This window comes from Myotis lucifugus, unplaced genomic scaffold, assembly GCF_000147115.1.
Source record: "Myotis lucifugus unplaced genomic scaffold, Myoluc2.0 scaffold_87, whole genome shotgun sequence".
Lineage (NCBI taxonomy): Eukaryota > Metazoa > Chordata > Mammalia > Chiroptera > Vespertilionidae > Myotis > Myotis lucifugus.
The window spans coordinates 215857-234297 of record NW_005871135.1 but is presented as its reverse complement, the minus strand read 5'-3'; the positions used below and the strand labels follow the sequence as shown (position 1 = coordinate 234297).

Genomic DNA, 18441 nt, shown 5'->3' with positions numbered 1-18441 from the left:
TCTTCTCTCTGCTTTATCTCTAGCCCAGTGGTTCTTAACCTTCCTAATGCCGCGACCCTTTAATACAGTTCCTCATGTTGTGGTGACCCCCAGCCATAAAATTATTTTCGTTGCTACTTCATAACTGTAATTTTGCTACTGTTATGAATCGTAATGTAAATATCTGATATGCAGGATGTATTTTCATTGTTACAAATTGAACATAATTAAAGCATAGTGATTAATCACAAAAACAATATGTAATTATATATTCAATATGTGTTTTCCGATGGTCTTAGGTGACCCCTGTGAAAGGGTCGTTCGACCCCCAAAGGGGTCCCGACCCACAGGTTGAGAACCGCTGCTCTCGCCCCATTCCTCTCCTTCTCTCTGGCTTCACCTTCCTAGCTCACATACTCAATCAAAGCTCTATTCTTGGGGACCACTTGGTCTGGAGCAAATCATCTATATATATAAAAGCCTAACATGCAAAGTATCCCCTCGGGAGTTTGACCGACTGGGAGTTTGATCGCTCGCAATGACGTGCGCTGACCACCAGGGGGCGCCACAGAACGAAGGGAGGCCCTGGCCGGCGGCCGGCAGCTGCTAGGAACCCTACCCATGCACAAATTTCATGCACTGGGCCTCTAGTTATTCATAATTTCACTACTATCACCCCCACCCCTCCAACGCCTAGCTCCAAACCTGGCCCTGTACCCGCCTTCTAAGCAAATGCTGGTTCAGAACCTTGTACTTGACACCAGGCTTCCTTGATCAGAGCGAAGCCTTTATTGTCTTCCCCACTGCCCTCAGTGAGCAGCAAGTTGCTTTGCACACAGTATTCATTCCTTGGCGTAGGAGAACCAAGTTTTTCCCAAGAGCAATCATCTTAAACCAACACTAGAGGGCAGCAGGAGACCACACATGGCTTTGTCAGCCTCCATTACTGCCCACAGCCCACCTTGTTTCAAGTGGCTGAAGGAAATGCTAAACTTTAATGCTGACTGAACAGCAAGAGGGATTAAAAACAGAAACCAAAACCGGTGTGGGCAGGGAAGGAAGCCTGAGCACACCTTAGTCTGTGGGAAAGTCCACCTTTGGGTCCACTGAGCTGCACTGGGATTCTTCACTCTGCATCTATCTTTCTTTCTTTCTTTCTTCCTTTCTTCCTTTCTCCCTTCCTCCCTTCCTCCCTTCCTCCCTTCCTCCCTTCCTCCCCTCCTCCCTTCCTTCCTTCTTTTTACAGAGAGGAAGGGAGAGAAATAGAGTTAGAAACATCGATGAGAGAGAAACATCGATCAGTTGCCTCCTGCACACCCCCTACTGGGGATATGCCCACAACCAAGGTACATGCCCTTGACTGGAATCGAACCTGGGACCCTTCAGTCCGCAGGCTCACGCTCTATCCACTGAGCCAAACCGGTTAGAGCGCCTTTCTTTCTTTAGGACAAACAACACAGTAGAACCACATGGGTATGTCTGTACTTAAAAAAAAAAAAGCTAAAATAATTCTCATTTGCAAACAATAGACATCAGCCATTGCTGTGCTACTGGTCAGTGTCCAGGGGTCCCTCTCCCTGGACACAAAGAGTCTGACCTTCCTCAAAGGTGGAACTGAAATGAGTCTCCCTCGTCAGGTACCCTCCATGTCACTCTGAGCCTCGGTTCCCTCCCTTGTGAGAGGGGGCAACGGTCTTGACTCTGTAGGGTGACAGGGGGGCCATCTGAGGACACAGGTGTACATCAGTGAGGGCTGCAGCTCACCCGGATGCTCAGAGTAGGTCAGTGAGGAGCTAGCATCCCCATGTTACAAATAAGGAAACTGAGGTTGGAGAAGTGAAGTGACTTGCCAAGGATCTCAGATCAGATCTTGCAGCTCAACGGCTTTAGATTTAAGCATCCAATTCTACCCTTGTCTACTGTGTAGGGAGGGAGCAGGTCGTTTTTTGGTTGTTGTTGTTTTGTTTTTTGTTTAAATATGTTTTTTTTTTTTTGGTTTTTAGAGCGATAGGAAGGGAGAGGGATACAGAAATAGAAATATCGATGAGAGAGAAACATCATTGATTGGCTGCCTCCTGCATGCCCCCCACTGGGGATCAAGCCTGCAACCTGGGCATGTACCCCGAATGGGAATCGAACCAGTGACCTCCTGGTTCATGGGTCAATGCACAACCACTGAGCCACCCCAGCCAGGCCAGAAGCAGGTAGTTTTAAGGAGAAATTCCTGACAGGGCGGTTAAAGTGCCAGCAGGTTTCAAGGGAAAATTGACAGAATCAGACGCACACAAGCATTGAATAATGCTGAGGTGACAGCCCTTCCTTCTATGGCCCCATATCTGGTCCAGGGAAAATCCTCAAGTGTTTTTCACATTGTCAACCTCTGGGTTCTGCTGCCTGACCAACCAGAGCTTCGGCAGGTAGAGTAAGACCCTCCCAGTTGCCCACACATGGCAAGTCCTTCGAGAGGCGCTCTTGAGGCCCCTTCTCACAAGACGGGATTAGAAGGCAGCATGTTCTTCCTGCGCCACCTGGGTCATTGGGAACCTGCAACCTCAGGTAATACTAGTTGTCTGCAAAGCAGGCCTCCCCTCAGCCGCCCTGTCTACCCTCTCACCTTGCTTTAGTTCCTTGTTCTGGCTGGGCTTCCTAGAGTTAGGAAACAAGTTTGGGTTCATCTCCCTCGTGAATTCTGCATACAGGGGCTTGGCTTTGGGATTTCACTTCTAGTCTGTCTCGGTGTCTCAAGAGGAAGTCCAGTGTGAACATCCTGTTCCAGCATCCAGAATAGGGAGTAGTTGTGACAAAAATGATTGCACCACAGCCGCGACAGTCATGACAGCTAACATGATTGAGTGCCTAACCTTTGCCGCACCTTATTTACTCCTCCCAGTACCTCTTCCAGGCCGGCACTGTTACCTGTGATTGGCACACTCTCGGTGCTGAACTCGGGCTGCCGGGCTGGGAAGCGCAGACGGCCCCACACACAAGCACAGGCCTTGGCGACGGCGGTGTAGCTGGCTCCTTCCCCTTCGTTAAGGACATTTGTGCGGGCCCTCGAGCCAGGCCTGGGCTCCAACAGGAGATAGTAACTCCGCCTAAGAGATGATCCCGTTTTAGCAATTCCTGGGAGGCCATTGCTGCAATAAAGGCCATTCTTTACGATATAAAAGTCTCACCCTCTTCCCTCCACCCTTGATGTTTCTAATTTGAGCCCCTCTGGTCCCCGTGGAGCCTTTAAATGCTCCAAGTGCAAGCCTACTGCCAAGCAAGCCCGTCTGACTGGGCGGCAGTGCCCGGAGCTGTTGCTGACTATTGGACAAACATTCGCACGACTTTGGCTCTCCCAGAAGCCCTTCGTCGGAAGCCTTTGTTTTGTTTGCTCGACGAGGCCAAGCAGTGCCATCACCTCCTGCCGAAAAGCCCTGGCTACCCTCCCAACACAGAGTTATCACTTCAACGGAGGCTTTTTTTTTTTTTTTTTTTTTTGTGGCAACAAATAATGCCCAGCAGGAATTTGGGAGGAGAAAAAAGAGAGTTCAGTTGGCAGGTTCTCAGATGAATGGGTTGTAGTGTCATTGGGACTGAATTGGGCTTGAAACCAGACATGATCCTATTTTCAGAGCATTGTTCCGAGGGATGGGAAATGGGAACAGAGGATAAGACTCTTCAGAAAGGCTCTTGATCCTCGCCTGTTAGAGACAGCCTGTTTCAACCGCACTCCCCACCCTCAGTGGCCATGCCCCATGTGAAAACCACAAGGAGGTCAGAGCAGCGGGCACATTGATCAGCTATTCATCTGTTAACTTTCCTATTGAGTGAGCTAATTTTACTTTGGGAAGAGGTCACTTGATTAGAAGCCGCCAATTCATTATCAATCCTTTTTTAAAATTTATATTCTTACTAGAGGCCCGGTGCACAAAATTTGTCCACGGGTAGGGTCCCTATGCCTGGCTGGCAATCAGGGCCAGTCTCTGGGGCGACCGGTGGGGTGATTGGGGGGCCCCGTTGGCACCCGCCTTGGCTGGCCTGGCGCCGCCTGCTCGCCGCCCCCCCCCCCCCCCCATGCTGCTGCTGCTGGTCGGGGCCTGCGGGCTGGGGGCAGCTCCTGTGTTGAGTGTCTGTCCTCTGGTGATCAGGGGCATCATAACGACTGGCCGTTCAGTTGATTTGCATATTAGGTTTTTATTATATGGGATTGATTTCAGAGAGGAAGGAAGAGAGGGAGGGAGATAGAAACATCCATGATGAGGAGCATCATTGATTGGCTGCCTCCTGCACGCCTCACACTGGGGATAGAGCCTGCAACCCCGGGCGTGTGTCCTGACTGGGAATCGAACCGTGCCCTCCTGGTTCATAGGTCAATGTTCAACCACAAAGTCACACCAGCCAGGTTGATTGTCAATCTTGAAATTCACAAATCTTGGCTCTGAGACTCATCAGTGCTTTCATAAGAGCACAATGATCAGGATACATAAATATATTATATATCCAATAAATAGTTATTGAAAGTATTATTGAAAGCCTACTGTGTTCCAGGTACTGTGTAACGTGGATACGTATGGGGATCAGCAAGACTAACACTGTTTTTGCCCTTATCGAACTTTCAGTCTGGAAAGTTCCATAGCACAGGATGATCCATAGAGCAGGATGCTAAGAGGGTCTTTAATGTGAAACCCTACTCTAGATTGGTGGCATGTGGGGTGGAGCTCAGGGAAGGCTTTGCTGAGGAATTGGCCCTTGACCTATGATCTAAAGGATGAGTGAAAATGAGCCAGGAGAAGCCAGGGGCTGGGTGTGGGATGGAAAAAGCATTCTGTACAGAGAAGAGCATCTGCCGAGACTTAGGGAGGCACAGCGCGTGTGCAAGCAACTTAAAGGCCAGTGCGGCCGAAAGTTAAAGAACTAGGAGCAGCAGGGTACGAGATCCGATTGGAGAGGCAGACAGGTTGTCTGGAGCCCACACTACTTACGCGTCATCTTAAAGATTTTGGTCTTTTTCCTAAAAGCAGTGACAGGCCATGGAAGAGTGTTAAGCAGGAGGGGAATATAGGCTTCACCTTTTGAAAAGATGACTTTAGCCGCAGCGTGAGGTGTCAGAAGCAGTTAGCTTTAGCGGTTGTAAAGTCTTCAGAGGGGTCATTAACAGGATGGCTAAAGGTCTTCCCTGTTGCCACTTTCATCCAGATCATAACGTAGGCAGGACACAGTCTTTACCAAAAGGGCCATTGTTAATAAGTGCACATGGGACTTAGAGGTAAATGCTTTTCTCTATTTAGGCATTGGGTTCCTTCCTTGTTTAGTTGGACCAGATGATACCCAAGTGCCTTCCTTTTGCAAAACCAGTCCTTAAGTTCGGCTGTGAATTCTGTCCTATTTCAATGCCGTTTTCAGCCCAGACACCAGGCTTTTAACTCCACTTGTTGACCTGATAGATTGAAAAAGCTAAAGATTTATGAGACAAGAGCAGACCAGCAAAGATTTGTAGCTCGTTTTGTTGTTAAATGGGTAGTTATATCTTTAACCCAATGGCTATGAATGTGTGATCAAGGGAATGTTGCATTCCTTCCCAATGACCTTATGTGCAAATGGCAAGGTGCGATGAGGGGCAGGCCATCTGCATTTTGTAACAAGAGATAAGCCCTGGCTGGGTAGCTCAGTTGGTTAGAGCATCAACCTCATGTGCCAAAGTTGTGGGTTTGATCCCCAGTCAGGGCACATACAAGAATCAACCAATGAATGCACAAATAAGTGGAATAACAAATCGATGTTTCTCTCTTTCTCTAAAATCAATCAATAAAAATTTTTAAAAATACATAAAATAACACATAAAAACGATGGTTGAAGTGGTGTATTGATTATCAGACAGACCGGGGCCACGTGCTGAAAGAATCACTAACTCACCGGGTGACTTTGCAAAGTCATTTTCCTTCCTTGGGACACCATCACCTCTTGTTTAAAACGGGAAGGCTGTACTAGGTTAGTGTTTCTCCAAAGGTGCGGTTTTCACTCGTTTTGGAAAGCTGTCTTCTGAAGAAAAGATGTCCTACTTTATTCTCCTTGTAAAGGCGCAACCCAAGTGTACTGATGGTCTAATTAATTCCAAAGATTTTACTTTAACTAATCCATCATTCTTCCACATTCCTGTTTGACTATAGGTGGACCCCTCTCTGAGACTCACTTTCCCCATTGATAACCTAAGGCTAGACTTTCTCTGCAAAGGATTGGGTAGTAAATATTTTAGGCTTTGTGGGCCATGGAGTCCTTGTTGCAGCTACTAAATTCTGCCATTGTAACCATACACAATAAAAAGAACGAGGGCTGCCCTAACCGGTTTGGCTCAGTGGATAGAGCATCGGCCTGCGGACTGAAGGGTCCCAGGTTCGATTCCGGCCAAGAGCATGTGCCTTGGTTGCGGGCACATCCCCAGTAGGTGGTGTGCAAGAGGCGGCTGGTCAATGTTTCTCTCTCATCGATGTTTCTGACTCTATCCTTCTCCCTCCTCTCTGTAAAAAATCAATAAAATATATTTTTAAAAAAAGAATGAGGGCTCCTATGTTCCAATAAAACTTTATTTGCAATGACAGGCAGAGGGCTGGATTTGACCCATGGGCCATTGTCTACTGACCTCTGGGTCAGAGTGTATGCTAATGGCTCCCTAATGTCCTTGCAGCTCTAATACCCCTTCCCCTTCTCTCCTGAATGGTTATTCTCTCCCAAGTTTGAAGTCATTTTTTCTCCAAAACTGTCCCTATGACCTGCACTTCCAAAAGTGTCTGTATGCAAGACTGTCTCCATCTCCCCAGCTGCCGAGATGCCTCCTTCACATCTTTGTTTTGTTTATCTGGGTAACTACCCATCTTTAATCCCTCTGAAGGACTGGTGAGCTGGAATACGCCTCGTCTTCCTCCCCCAGAGCCTTTGATCTGAGGCTCATAAGCATTTGCTGACAGCCAGACAGAAAAGGTGGAGCCCAGATCCCAGGCCCGAGGGCCCAGAGAGTAATGAATGAAGGCTGCACTTATTTGTATTTCCAACTGGTAAGCCCATTTCCAGTTCAGCTGCGTGTCACTGCAGGCCCAGAGCAAAAGCAGGAGACAACCCTTCTTTTCCTGCCAGGCACTGGGGCCCAGGGCCTGTGGTTCCACTGAGTCAGGAGCTTGCCTTGACTTTACCAGGCTTGGAAGAAGCTGCCACCTGTAGCAAGCTTCGTCCCTTAGTCCAGTCCCCCCCCACCATTTCCTGTTTTGCCACTAAGACTGTGCATTGAAGATATCCCACGCATAGTCTGCAACGTAAGTGGAACCCTCTGGGTTGTACATATCATTTTGTTCCTTCAAGCTTTTTGATATACCACTGACCCCTCTCTCCTAAGAAATCTTAGGTAGAAGGCCAGTCTGTCAAACAGATAGAAGTGGAACTGCTCTATTTGAATTTGAGATGTGGGTTTGGAGTTTTCTGCCTGCTGGGTTTTCCTCTTGTCCTCTTCCAGTAGCTGCTGAGATGCTTCCTGGGATCCCTAGAATTCCTCAGGAGAATGTCGGAGTCTTTAGACTTGGTCATGAATGTCATTCTAGCCATTCCGAGTTCTATAATCTTCCTCTTTGATTAAGTCTCAAGTGAATCCTTAGCATCCTGCTAGGCCCCAAAGAGGTGGGGACAGGAGTGGTCCCTGGTCTCCCAGACCTGATACTATGGTTGGAGAGGTCAGCAGAAAATGGGATGAGACAATGAGCTTAACAAGATAAGGTCTTGCAAGTGGAAATAGTTGTTCATAGAAGAGGGACTGGGGCCAGGAGTAGAGACTTCCTGAAGAGGATCACATTGGAATGGAGCATGGATGGGTGGTAGAAATTTGGAGAGGCAGATGGGAAACATAGGACAGGGTGAGCAAAGGCACAGAAATGGGAGATACTTTTTGTAGGATGAAGCGAGACAGCACAGAATGGAGCACGCATGAATCAGATCTCAGCGTGTGCACGGAGAAGAAGGAGAGAAAAGAGTTTGAACCGGGGAACAGATGAACAAAGAAAGAAAGGGGGAAAGATGTCTTTTCCAGACAGGGCCACCTCCTCCTATCGCATGTATCACTCAGAACTGTTTCCATTGGTGTTATCAACCTGGGAGTTAGTTACTATAGGCTCTTGGAGGTTGGGAGATTTTTCCCAGGTTGCATTGCTATTATCAAGTGGAATTGAGATTTAAACGGAAATTGACTTGACTGCAAAGCGTGTGTTTCCCCTGCTCCATGGGACTTCATGAAAAATATAGGACTGGAGAGAGTTCATGAAAGAAAGGTAGAAATTCTTGCCCGGCTGGCATTGTTCAGTGTTTGGGCATCGACTTATGAATTAGGAGGCCACAGTTTGATTCCAGGTCAGGGCACATGCCTGAATTGCAGGCACCATCCCCAGTCTGGGGCATGCAGGAGGCAGCCAATTGATGATTTTCTGTCATCGTTGATGTTTCTATCTCTCTCTCTTCCTTCATCTCTGAAATCAGTAAAATATACTTTTTAAAAAAGAAAGGTAACAATTCTGTAAATTGACAATCGAAGAAAGGAATTTCTGGTTGGGAAAAAAAATCTTTGAATATTAACATTTTGCAAGGTCCTTGGAGAATGCTCTAGTCCAACCTGCCATTTTTAAATGTGTACAAAGTAAGGTCCAAAGAGAGCAAGGGAGATATTTAATGTAAATGGTAGAACAAGGCTCCATTCTGAACCATCTGGCCAATGCTCTTAACAAAGCATGATGCACAAACCACTCTGTCATCTCTTTTCCTTTCCTGTTGACACCAGGTCCTTAGCACATCAGGACTCATGGTGGGTTCAGGAGCCCGACCTTTTGAACAATGCTGAATTTCTCTCTCCCTCTCCAGAGACCACGGAGTTGGGCAGCAAGAAAGAGCTCAAGTCCATGCCCTTCATCACCTACCTCTCAGGTCTGCTGACGGCCCAGATGCTGTCAGATGACCACCTCATCTCAGGCGTGGAGATCCGCTGTGAGGAGAAAGGCCGCTGTCCCTCTACCTGCCACCTTTGCCGCCGACCAGGCAAGGAGCAGCTGAGCCCCACACCGGTGCTGCTAGAAATCAACCGTGTGGTACCACTTTACACCCTCATCCAGGACAATGGCACCAAGGAGGTAAGCCCCCAGCCCCCGACACCAGCACTAAGTCTAGTCTAAGTACCAACCCTCCTACTCCTGCCCTGTGGGCCCTTGGTCTATTGGGATTGTTGTTGTTGTCACCACCATAATCACCACCATCATTATCATCATCTCATCATCATCATCATCATGACTAGCATTTATTGAGTACATATACAGCTTGATAACACCAGCTCCTATCACCGACAAACCCTCAAATCTCTGGCTTAATACAATATAGGTTATTTCTTGTTTGTGCAGAGTCAGTCATATATATATATAAAATATATTCAATTTTTTGTTAATCCTCACCCAAGGATATTTTTCCATTGATTTTTAGATAGAGTGGAAGGGAGGGGGAGAGACCAAGAGAGAGAGAAACATTGATGTGAGAGACACACATCGATTGGTTGCCTCCTGCACTCACCCAGACCAAGGCCAAGATCAAGCCTGCAACCTAGGTACGTGCCCTTGACTGAAATTGAACCTGGGACCCATCAGTCCACAGGCCGATGCTCTATCCACTGAGCTGAACTGGCTGGGGCTCAATTATTTTTTCGACACATAGCTTTATTCTGAGATGCACTTCAGGGATCCAGCCTGTTTTGTCCTGTGCTCCATCACAGTTGAGGTAGAGAAGGAAAGAACATGGGGGATGCCGTGAGCAGCTGAAGTGGGTCCAGGCTGAGCGTGGCACCTGTCCTTTCAGCTCCCATTCCAGTGGCTAGAACTCAGCCCTGGGCACACCTGTGTGCAGTGAGACAGGGACATATATTCCATCTGTGCTTCTAGGAGGAGATATGGGTCTGGTGAAAAACTCGTGGTATCTGCCTCAGCACTGCCCTTGGGTCACCTTATTTAATTCACCTTTCAAAGCTCTACTTTTCTTATAAACATTGGGTGGCTTCAAAAGAAAGTACGGATATTTGACAATCTTTTGTTAGTGAAAGGGGCAATTCCATATGGTTCATTTTAATGTCATACCTGCTTTACAACTGAGCAAACCTCAAAGATGCTCAGTGATTTGCTGAAAGTTGGTTTGCTCTAGAGACGATACGCTTCATTGTGAAATGACATCTCCTCTTTTTCCTCTTTCTGCGTCTCTCAATTTCAATTACAGTGTGCCAGGACTGGAGGGGACCATATGCATGATTTGGTTCACTGGTGTGCAAACTCGTGTTCATGGCACACTGTTTTCACATGCAGTCTTCAGAAGCCCCGATCCATAAAAGCAGGAATAGTGATGCCACTCTTTCAATGAGGAGGAGGAAGGTGGATAAAGCGTCTCTACTAGGTCCCCACTCTTCTCTCTACAGAAACTCCCTGATAGCTCTGGGCGTCCAGAGGAGACAATCTGGTGGACCCCTGACCAAGTCCAGTAGGATGCGATGGTTTACACGCCCCTCCCCTAGCATCCCAGTGAGCTGAGCAGGTGCCAGAGGGTGGTGAGGGCTTCTGAGGACTAAGAAGGGATGAGAATAAGAATGAGGGGGAGTATCAGGTAGACAACCTAAGGCAGAAAACAGCATGGTCTGCACAAAGGTGGAAAGAAATTCCCGATGACAGTCTAAGATATGGAAGGAGAGCGGAGATGAGGCCAGAGGGGTAAGGAGGAGTCTGGTCATTTAGGACTTTGTAAGCTGGGTCATGGACTTTGAACCCTATCTGGTGGGCATTGCGATGCTGAAGATACACAATCAGCAGGAGGCTGATAGGGTGAGAATTGTGTGGCAGAAGGAGCCCTCTGGAGAGAATACAGATGGCCATCCACGGGATGGAGTTAAGGTGTGGAATATGCATGCAATAGAATACTGCCCAATGGCACAAATGAATGAACTGTGGTGACAGTATGACATGAGTGAACATAATATTAAATAAAGAAAGCAAGTCCCAAAGATACATTTTAAATAGCATGATACCCCTTCTATTATTTTGTTTAAATACACACACATAAACACACACACACACACACACACACCTAATATACTACCTTTTAGGAATAAATACAGATGCAGTAAACCATTTAGAAATGGAGTCAAGGAAATGGTGAGCATAGGATTCAGGGTGAAGGTCGTCTTGAGTCGGGGAGGCAGGGTGACGGCATGAGGGAGCGTTCATTACACTTACCTAGTCAAGTCCCCAGCGGGCGTAGTGAGTGGTGGATGTGTGGGAGTTCATTAGAGAATTAAAACTAGCTAACTGACTAACACCCACTGTGTCGTGCAACAGTGAGCTGGAGTCATGAACCAAGCATCTCGAATGATCTAATTCTGTGCATCAGAAATCCCTAAAGTAACAACACCACAGCAGGCAGGTACGCATCTGTCTCCTCGCCTTTGGCTTCAGGGCAGGAGTCCCCTGGGGGCATGTAAGTGGGAGCAGGCACCCGTGGTTGCTGTTGAAGCTTCCAGTGAAGACCAAGGTGGGTCCGACCAGTGTTGTGTCAGCAAGCAGTGAGGGGCTGAGCTCCCCTTACACAGCTGCCATGGTGGGTGAGGCTATTAACAGTCCCAGGTACTGCTCTGTGAGCTTGACCCCAGGACTGCCATCCCGGGCCACCCCGCCCTCCGCATCTATAAGTGGCACAATACCAGCTCGGTCCGGGGACTTGGGCAACGTGCTCTTGGCACATGCGTGGTAGCAGAGGAGTGGTAGTTCCTTTCTTCTTTGCTTAGGAGTCAGATGACCTCATTTCTGAATTCTGCGCCAGCTTCCCTTACAATAGTCAACTCTGGACCTTCAGGGAGGTCTTCCTGAGGCCCATTCATGAGGGTGTGAAAGTGGCCACTAGATGTCACTGTTCTCCTTACAGAATTTGAGCCCTTGGAGCACTAGGCATTGATTCGTTAACTCAGTATTTTTGAGCACCTACTATGCCAAGTACCCTGTGATACCCTGAGAAGTGAGGAGTATGGCGAGCAGACACGGTCTTTATCTTCGTGGGGTTTACAGACTTTTGGAGAAGACAGATATTAATAAGTAAAGACAGGCTGTGCTGAGTACCAAGAGAAGTCCAGGACCGTGGTTTGAAAGTGTGGAACAGGGGCCTTGTCGGGTGCGGGGAGGCTTCCCTGAGGAAGTGACACTGAAACTGGGGCCAGGTGCATGAAGTGTGGCGGACTGGGTTTGGGGGAGGGGAGAAGGCCCAGCTCCTGCGAAGGCCTGAAGAATGAGCAAAGGCGGCCCCTTTCCCTGGGGAACTGAGTGACCACTCGTGTGGCAGAGACCGAGGCCGAGGGGCAGCTCCACGGGCCATGCTGAGGGGAGGCGGCAGGACCAGGCCAGGCAGAGCCGTGAAGGCTGGGCTGGCCAGGAGTTTGGTCCCTGGTGGTGGGGAGCCATGGCAGGGTTCTGGCAGAAGAGCATGGGTGCTGATTCTCGGCTCCCAGCGCTGCTCCTCTTTGTCATCCCCGCACAGAAATGTTAGAGCTGGTTGAGTAGAGCTGGCTTCCTCTGAGGCTCCAGTTTCTTTGCCCCACCCTTGAACCCCAAGACAGGCCTGTTTAAAGTTTCTCGGCAGCCTGGGGGCTGTGGTGGTTGGGCATTCCCAGGGAGCCAGGCTGCGGTGGGAGTGGGTAGGGCAGCTTCATCGCAGGTCTGGAAACGATCCTGGAAGAGGGACTATGGGCACAGAGGGAGGCCGGCCGGCGTGATGAGAAAGCAGCCGTTCTCATCATCTCCATCACTTGTTTTTCTTCCTCTTCCCAAGTCCCCATCGCTCCTTCTCTCATGGATTCTCCATCTTTCTGCCTTTCTGTTCAGTGGGCGGCAGAGGCCATATGCATAAAAGACTGGGACTCTGACACTGAGGCCCTGTAAGGCTGGGTACATCCTTGTTCTTTCTGGACCTTTCTTTCCCCACCTGAGAACAAAATACTGCTAGGAGGAGTGAGCTTCTTTCTGGGCTTCCTACAAGGGACTTAGTCTAAGTGGAATCAGACAGTGGAGGTGCTGCACTCCACCCAGGTTGGCTTGGAATCCTGCCTTAATCTCACAGTCCCGGGCGATGCTGGCTGACCTCTCCAAACCTCAGTTTCCACATCTGTAAAATGGGGTCTCACAATTTCTACGTCATGGGACTCACATGAGATAATGACTGTGTAGTGTCTGCCTGGCTCATCACACGTAACAGGCAACCTTTTTTTATAATGATGCGAAACACGATGTGGCCCCTTCCTTTACCTTTGCTTTCCTTTGGTACCTTCTCTTCTAGGTGGTACTTGATAATGTTGCAGATACCCAAAGGGCTAGGGACAGGGCAAATAGGGTGGGACCTGTGTTTTGAATGCGAGAAGTCATCAGTGAGCCCGAAAGGGCAGCTCACCCGTGGAGGGAGTTTTGGAGCCTTTCTCGCTCTATAAACACTTCTGGAACACATGCTCTGTGGGTAAGGAATACCGCAGGTGGAGTTAAACTCGAGTAGAACGACTTCCTTCTCCTGTAGACCTTCCAAAGCAGGAGGGAACCACTCTTCTATGGGAGGGCGCCCAATGCCTTGGGTTACTGGAGGTGCCGAGGCAGCTCCCTGCCCCATTTCAGGACGCAGTCAGGAGCATCCGGAAGCGGGTGGACTGGCCTGAGGTCTCTGGGGGCAGTTCTGGCCTCTGCATCTGGACCAGAGCCGGGGTGTGCTCCGATAGCCTGGGGACCACTGGGCATAGTGCGTGCCTTCTGCTCCAGCTGGACAAGAACCCGTCATTCTGCTTCACGCTGTGGTTTAGAACAAGTGAAGCAGGGAAATGGCTTTGTGATGGAGAGTTTGATTAATATGTAAATCTCCTCCCTCACGTGTTCACTGACCCACGCAGAGCCCAAAGCCGCAGAGCTTGGCCAAGCATAACTAGTACTTGATGTACAAGACTTCGTGTGCCTGGTAATTTAGCCTTTGGGTGAAGAAGAGGAGGAGACTCTGAGGCGGGGAGATAGAACAGTGTTTTGGGGAAGAGCCAGGCGGAGCTGGATTTGAATTCTATCTCTGCCATTGACTATCTGATTGACTTACTTTTACTCATGTGTAGAAAGTAGTCATTCTATGATCTTTCCCTACCCATCTTGGGGTTAAATGTTTTCTTTGGAAGAGCTAGAGAATTGAGACACCTGGCACCTGGAATCAGAGACACCTGGGACACCCAGGCTCCATCCTTGAAAATTTTAGAAAAATGGATTTTAGAGAGGAAGGGAGAGGGAGGGAGGAAGGGAGGGAGGGAGAGAGAGAGAGAGAGAGAGAGAGAGAAAGAGAGAAAGATCAATGATGAGAGATAATCATTGATCAGCTGCCTCCTGCATGCCCCCTACAGGGGATTGAACCCGCAACCTGGGCATGTGTCCTGACCGAGAATTGAACCGTGACCTCTTGATTCATAGGTCAACACTCAACCAAGGAACCACACCAGCTGAGCTCCGTCCTTGGTTTTTATATGACATTAGACATGGATGCTTCCACTGTTTGGCTCTCTGTGCCTTTATCTGTGTGATAAGTACTGGTTAACTTTTACCCACATTCCCCTCTGGCCTTGTGATATTCAGATCTAACTTCTACCCTGAAAATAAGGAAAATATTTTGAGGTTGGAAGAGGCATCCTGGGACCTGCAACACATTTTTCATGCAGAGATATTCCCAGTTTAACTCCTTAAGTTAATATTGGGAAGGCAGCGGTATGCACCTCTTGTCCTCTATCCCATGCTCACAGCATTTATGAGTGGAGAGGGATATTAAAGTTATATCCTGTTTATTCTCCAGATCGACCTCTTTCCTTGACACGCAGTAACACTGAGACCTAGAGATGAAGAGAGACTTGCTCCAGGTTACGTAGCCAGTACTGAAATCGGAGTGGTCAGGCATGGCTTCCGATCTCAGAAATGCCTTCTCTCTGAGACTCAGTTTGCCTTTTGTGAAGTGGGCGGTGCTAACTTCCCCACAGGGCTCTCATGTAGAAACATCAGGAGCCCGTTGGCTATTGTTCTGAAGACTGCAAAACACCCTGTAGATCAGAATCCTTCTTTTCCAGTGCCCGGGTGCCCTCCCCTGACTTCCGGTAATGTGAGGTGTGTGTGTTCCTCTCTCTCTCTTTTCCTTTGGCCCCAGGGAGAGCTGTGTGTCATTTTGGTCTTGTTGTGGTTGTCGGACCTTCCAGCAGAGCCTCCCTCTCGGCCAGAAACTCTTGTTTTCTCTATTTACACTTCTTGGCCCAGATTGAAAAGAGAATTCCAAGCGATTGCTCTTTGAAGAGAAAGGAACAGCCAAAATCGTGCCCCCCAGCAACCACCCCGTTATTATTACCACCACTGCCGCTATGGTTATCACAACCACCCTCGCCATCACCGCCGTTACCGTTACCGTGCATGGGGTGCGTGGTGCGTGCAGGGGACCAGGCTAGGAGATGTGATACCGAGGGAGGAAGACATCGATCCTGCCTTCAAGGAGCCGTGGTGGGGTGGAGGAGGCAGAAGAGCCACAGGAGTAACTTTAATTACTTGCATATGTTGTATTAATGCACCGTTTATTTTCAAATAACACAACAGGCGTTCCAACAGCCTTAGAAAAGAGGGAGAAGGAAACTCTGAAAGGGAGGATCTGGACACGATTCTTGGGGCGGGGCAGGTGGATGTGGACAGAGAGCGGAATAGCTCGAGGCAAGTGCGCTGCTGCTGAAATAATACTATCTGTCAGATACAAATCATCTGCGAAAACTGCGCCCAGGGCTTCACTGCTTTATCTCATTTCGTCATTGGGCAACTTAGGAGGGAAGTCCGACTATCCCTGTGTAATAGATGGGGAGACTGAGGCTCGGAGGAGCTTGCAGCCAGGTCTGTAAAACTCCAGGGCTGGTCTAGGCCAGAGTTGGAAAAGGAGCCCTCCACCTGTAAAATCCATCTGTTCCCATAAAGAAAATGTCCGCACATGGCCACACTCACCTCTTTGTATGTCATCCACGGCCCGTGGCTTTCCTGCGACGGTGGGATGCACAGAGCCCGAAATGCTCACTAAGTCAGGGATGGGGGACATCAGGCCCGCGGGCCGTATGAGGCCCACCAAATCATTTGGTCCGGCCCTGCCAAGGCATTAGGGATGAGTAATTAAGTGTCTGACCAAATATAGCAGGCTAATTTTTAAGTTGATAATTCTGTATGGCTGCGAATGAGGTTATAAATATCCAAATGGCCCTTGGCAGAAAAAAGGTTCCCCACTCCTGGGACGTCCTTGACAAAAATGCTGGACAAACCTTGGTCTCAGGTGTATTAGACAGGAAGGGGAAAGAAAGCATGCCAAATACTATGTGCCAACCATAGAGAAGACTAAAACCCAGCAATTATTTTAAAATTTTTCATTATCAAATATATTGGGGTAACGTTGGTTAATAGCATTGTGTAAATGTCAGGTGTATAATTTTATAGCACAAAACCTGTGCACTCTATCGTGTGCTCACCACCTGAGGTCTAGTTTCCTTCTGTCACCTTGTATTTGACCCCCGTTACCCTCTTCACTCTACCCCCACCACCCTTGCCCTCTGGTAACCATTCTATTGTCTGCATCTGAGGTGTTTTTTGTTTTTATGAGTGAAATGATACAAAAACCCAACTGCTACTGAGTGCCAACGATAGCCCTAGCTTTGTAAAGCGCTTTATGCATATTACTATATGTCCCCTCACTCTGTCCTGCTACCACGCATTTGAAGTATGCACAGTTATGCCCGTTTCACCAGTTCAAAAGCAAAAACTGAAGGCTTGAAAGAGATACATAATTTATCTGAGGTCACATAGCTTCTGACCTGTGGGGTCAGAATTCAGACCCAGATGTCAGTGTGTAAAGCTTATGCGTTTCTCACTCTTGTGATAGGTCCGAAAGATTTGGGAGAGCTGAAACTGGAGGAGTGGGAAGCAGGAGGCTGAATTGTGGGCAAGTCTGAATGCTGTGCTGAGGGGTTTGGGTGCTGTGCTGTAAGGCGTCCTTCAAGATTTGGAGTCAAGGGAGAGACATAAGCAGAAGTGAGTTTTAGGCTGATAACCACAGCGACAGTGGAAGGGTGAATTCCAGGGTCCAGGGTTGCTTTATGGCAAAGGTTACTCCTTTGGGGTCTTCAGATCTCTGATTTTAAAGGATCTTCGGATCTCCATCGCCAGAAAGTTTTTACAGCATTATCCATTCTGGTAAATTCTTTTTACTGGGGAAAAAAAAAGATACATGGCATCAGCACATTTTTCTAAATGTTGTTGACTCATATGTTGTGAAACATGAAAATACGTACAGGGGCCAGTTAGCTGGGGTGTCCACTTGTAACAAATAATTACAGAGGGTCTCCTAGGGTCCAGGCGCTGTTCTGGCCATTTGGGAGCAAAACGGACATGTATTTCTATCGTCTGGACACTTAATTTGGACCGGAGTACGTGTGTGTGGAAGGTCCCCTGACATCAACATAATGCAATGAAATTAAAAGGCGAGCAAACCGAGATGTAATACAGACCTGTTGCTGTGAAATAAGTCTGTAAAGAAGAAACTCAAATCCATGAGTGAATTTCGTGGGTGGTGTCTGTCTGGCTGCTCTAACAAACTCCCATAGACTGGGTGGCTTAAGTGGCAAACATTTAAAAAATATGTACATTTTATTGATTTTTTACAGAGAGGAAGGGAGAGGGATAGAGAGTTAGAAACATCGATGAGAGAGAAACATCGATGAGAGAGAAACATCGATCAGCTGCCTCCTGCACACCCCCCACTGGGGATATGCCCGCAACCAAGGTACATGCCCTTGACCGGAATCGAACCTGGGACCCTTTAGTCCACAGGCCGACGCTCTATCCACTGAGCCAAACCAGTTAGGGCACAAACATTTTATTTCTCATAGTTCTGAAGGCTGAGACGCAAAATCGAGGTTCTGACAGTTTTGATGTTTGGTGGGGGCTGCTCACAGACTTGCCCTCTCACTGTGCTGTGTCCTTAGATGGTAGATGGGGCGAGGCAGCTCTCTGTGGCCTCCTTTATAAGGGCGCTAATCCCATTTGCAAGGGCTCCACCCTCATGACCTAATGCCATGCAAAGGCCCCACCTCCTAAAACATGATATTGAGGGGTAGGGTTTCAACATATGAATTTGAAGGGGGGGGAGAGTGGGGGGAGGTAGAGAGAGACACAAATATTTAGTCCATCACAGAGGGCAAGTCTTATATTTTTGTGGGTAGTTTAATTGAAGACATAGGATTTTTTAAAAAAAATTTTTATTGATTTTTTTTTTTTGAGAGAAAGGAAGGGAGAGGGAGAGACAGAGTCCAATCAATGAAACCATGAAATGGAACTGGTGTGACAAAGTTAGGAACCCTAG

At 48.2% G+C, this 18441-nt stretch overlaps 1 protein-coding gene across 1 annotated transcript in view; it reads left to right on the top strand.

The window, feature by feature from the left end:
* The window catches only part of LOC102436882 (astrotactin-2), a 483991-nt gene that overhangs the window by 310511 nt on the left and 155039 nt on the right, over positions 1-18441 (top strand). Inside the window, exon 13 of the mRNA XM_023755930.1 lies at positions 8857-9122. Within this exon, the coding sequence (XP_023611698.1) occupies positions 8857-9122 (266 nt within the window). The remainder of the gene's footprint in view (positions 1-8856; positions 9123-18441) is intronic.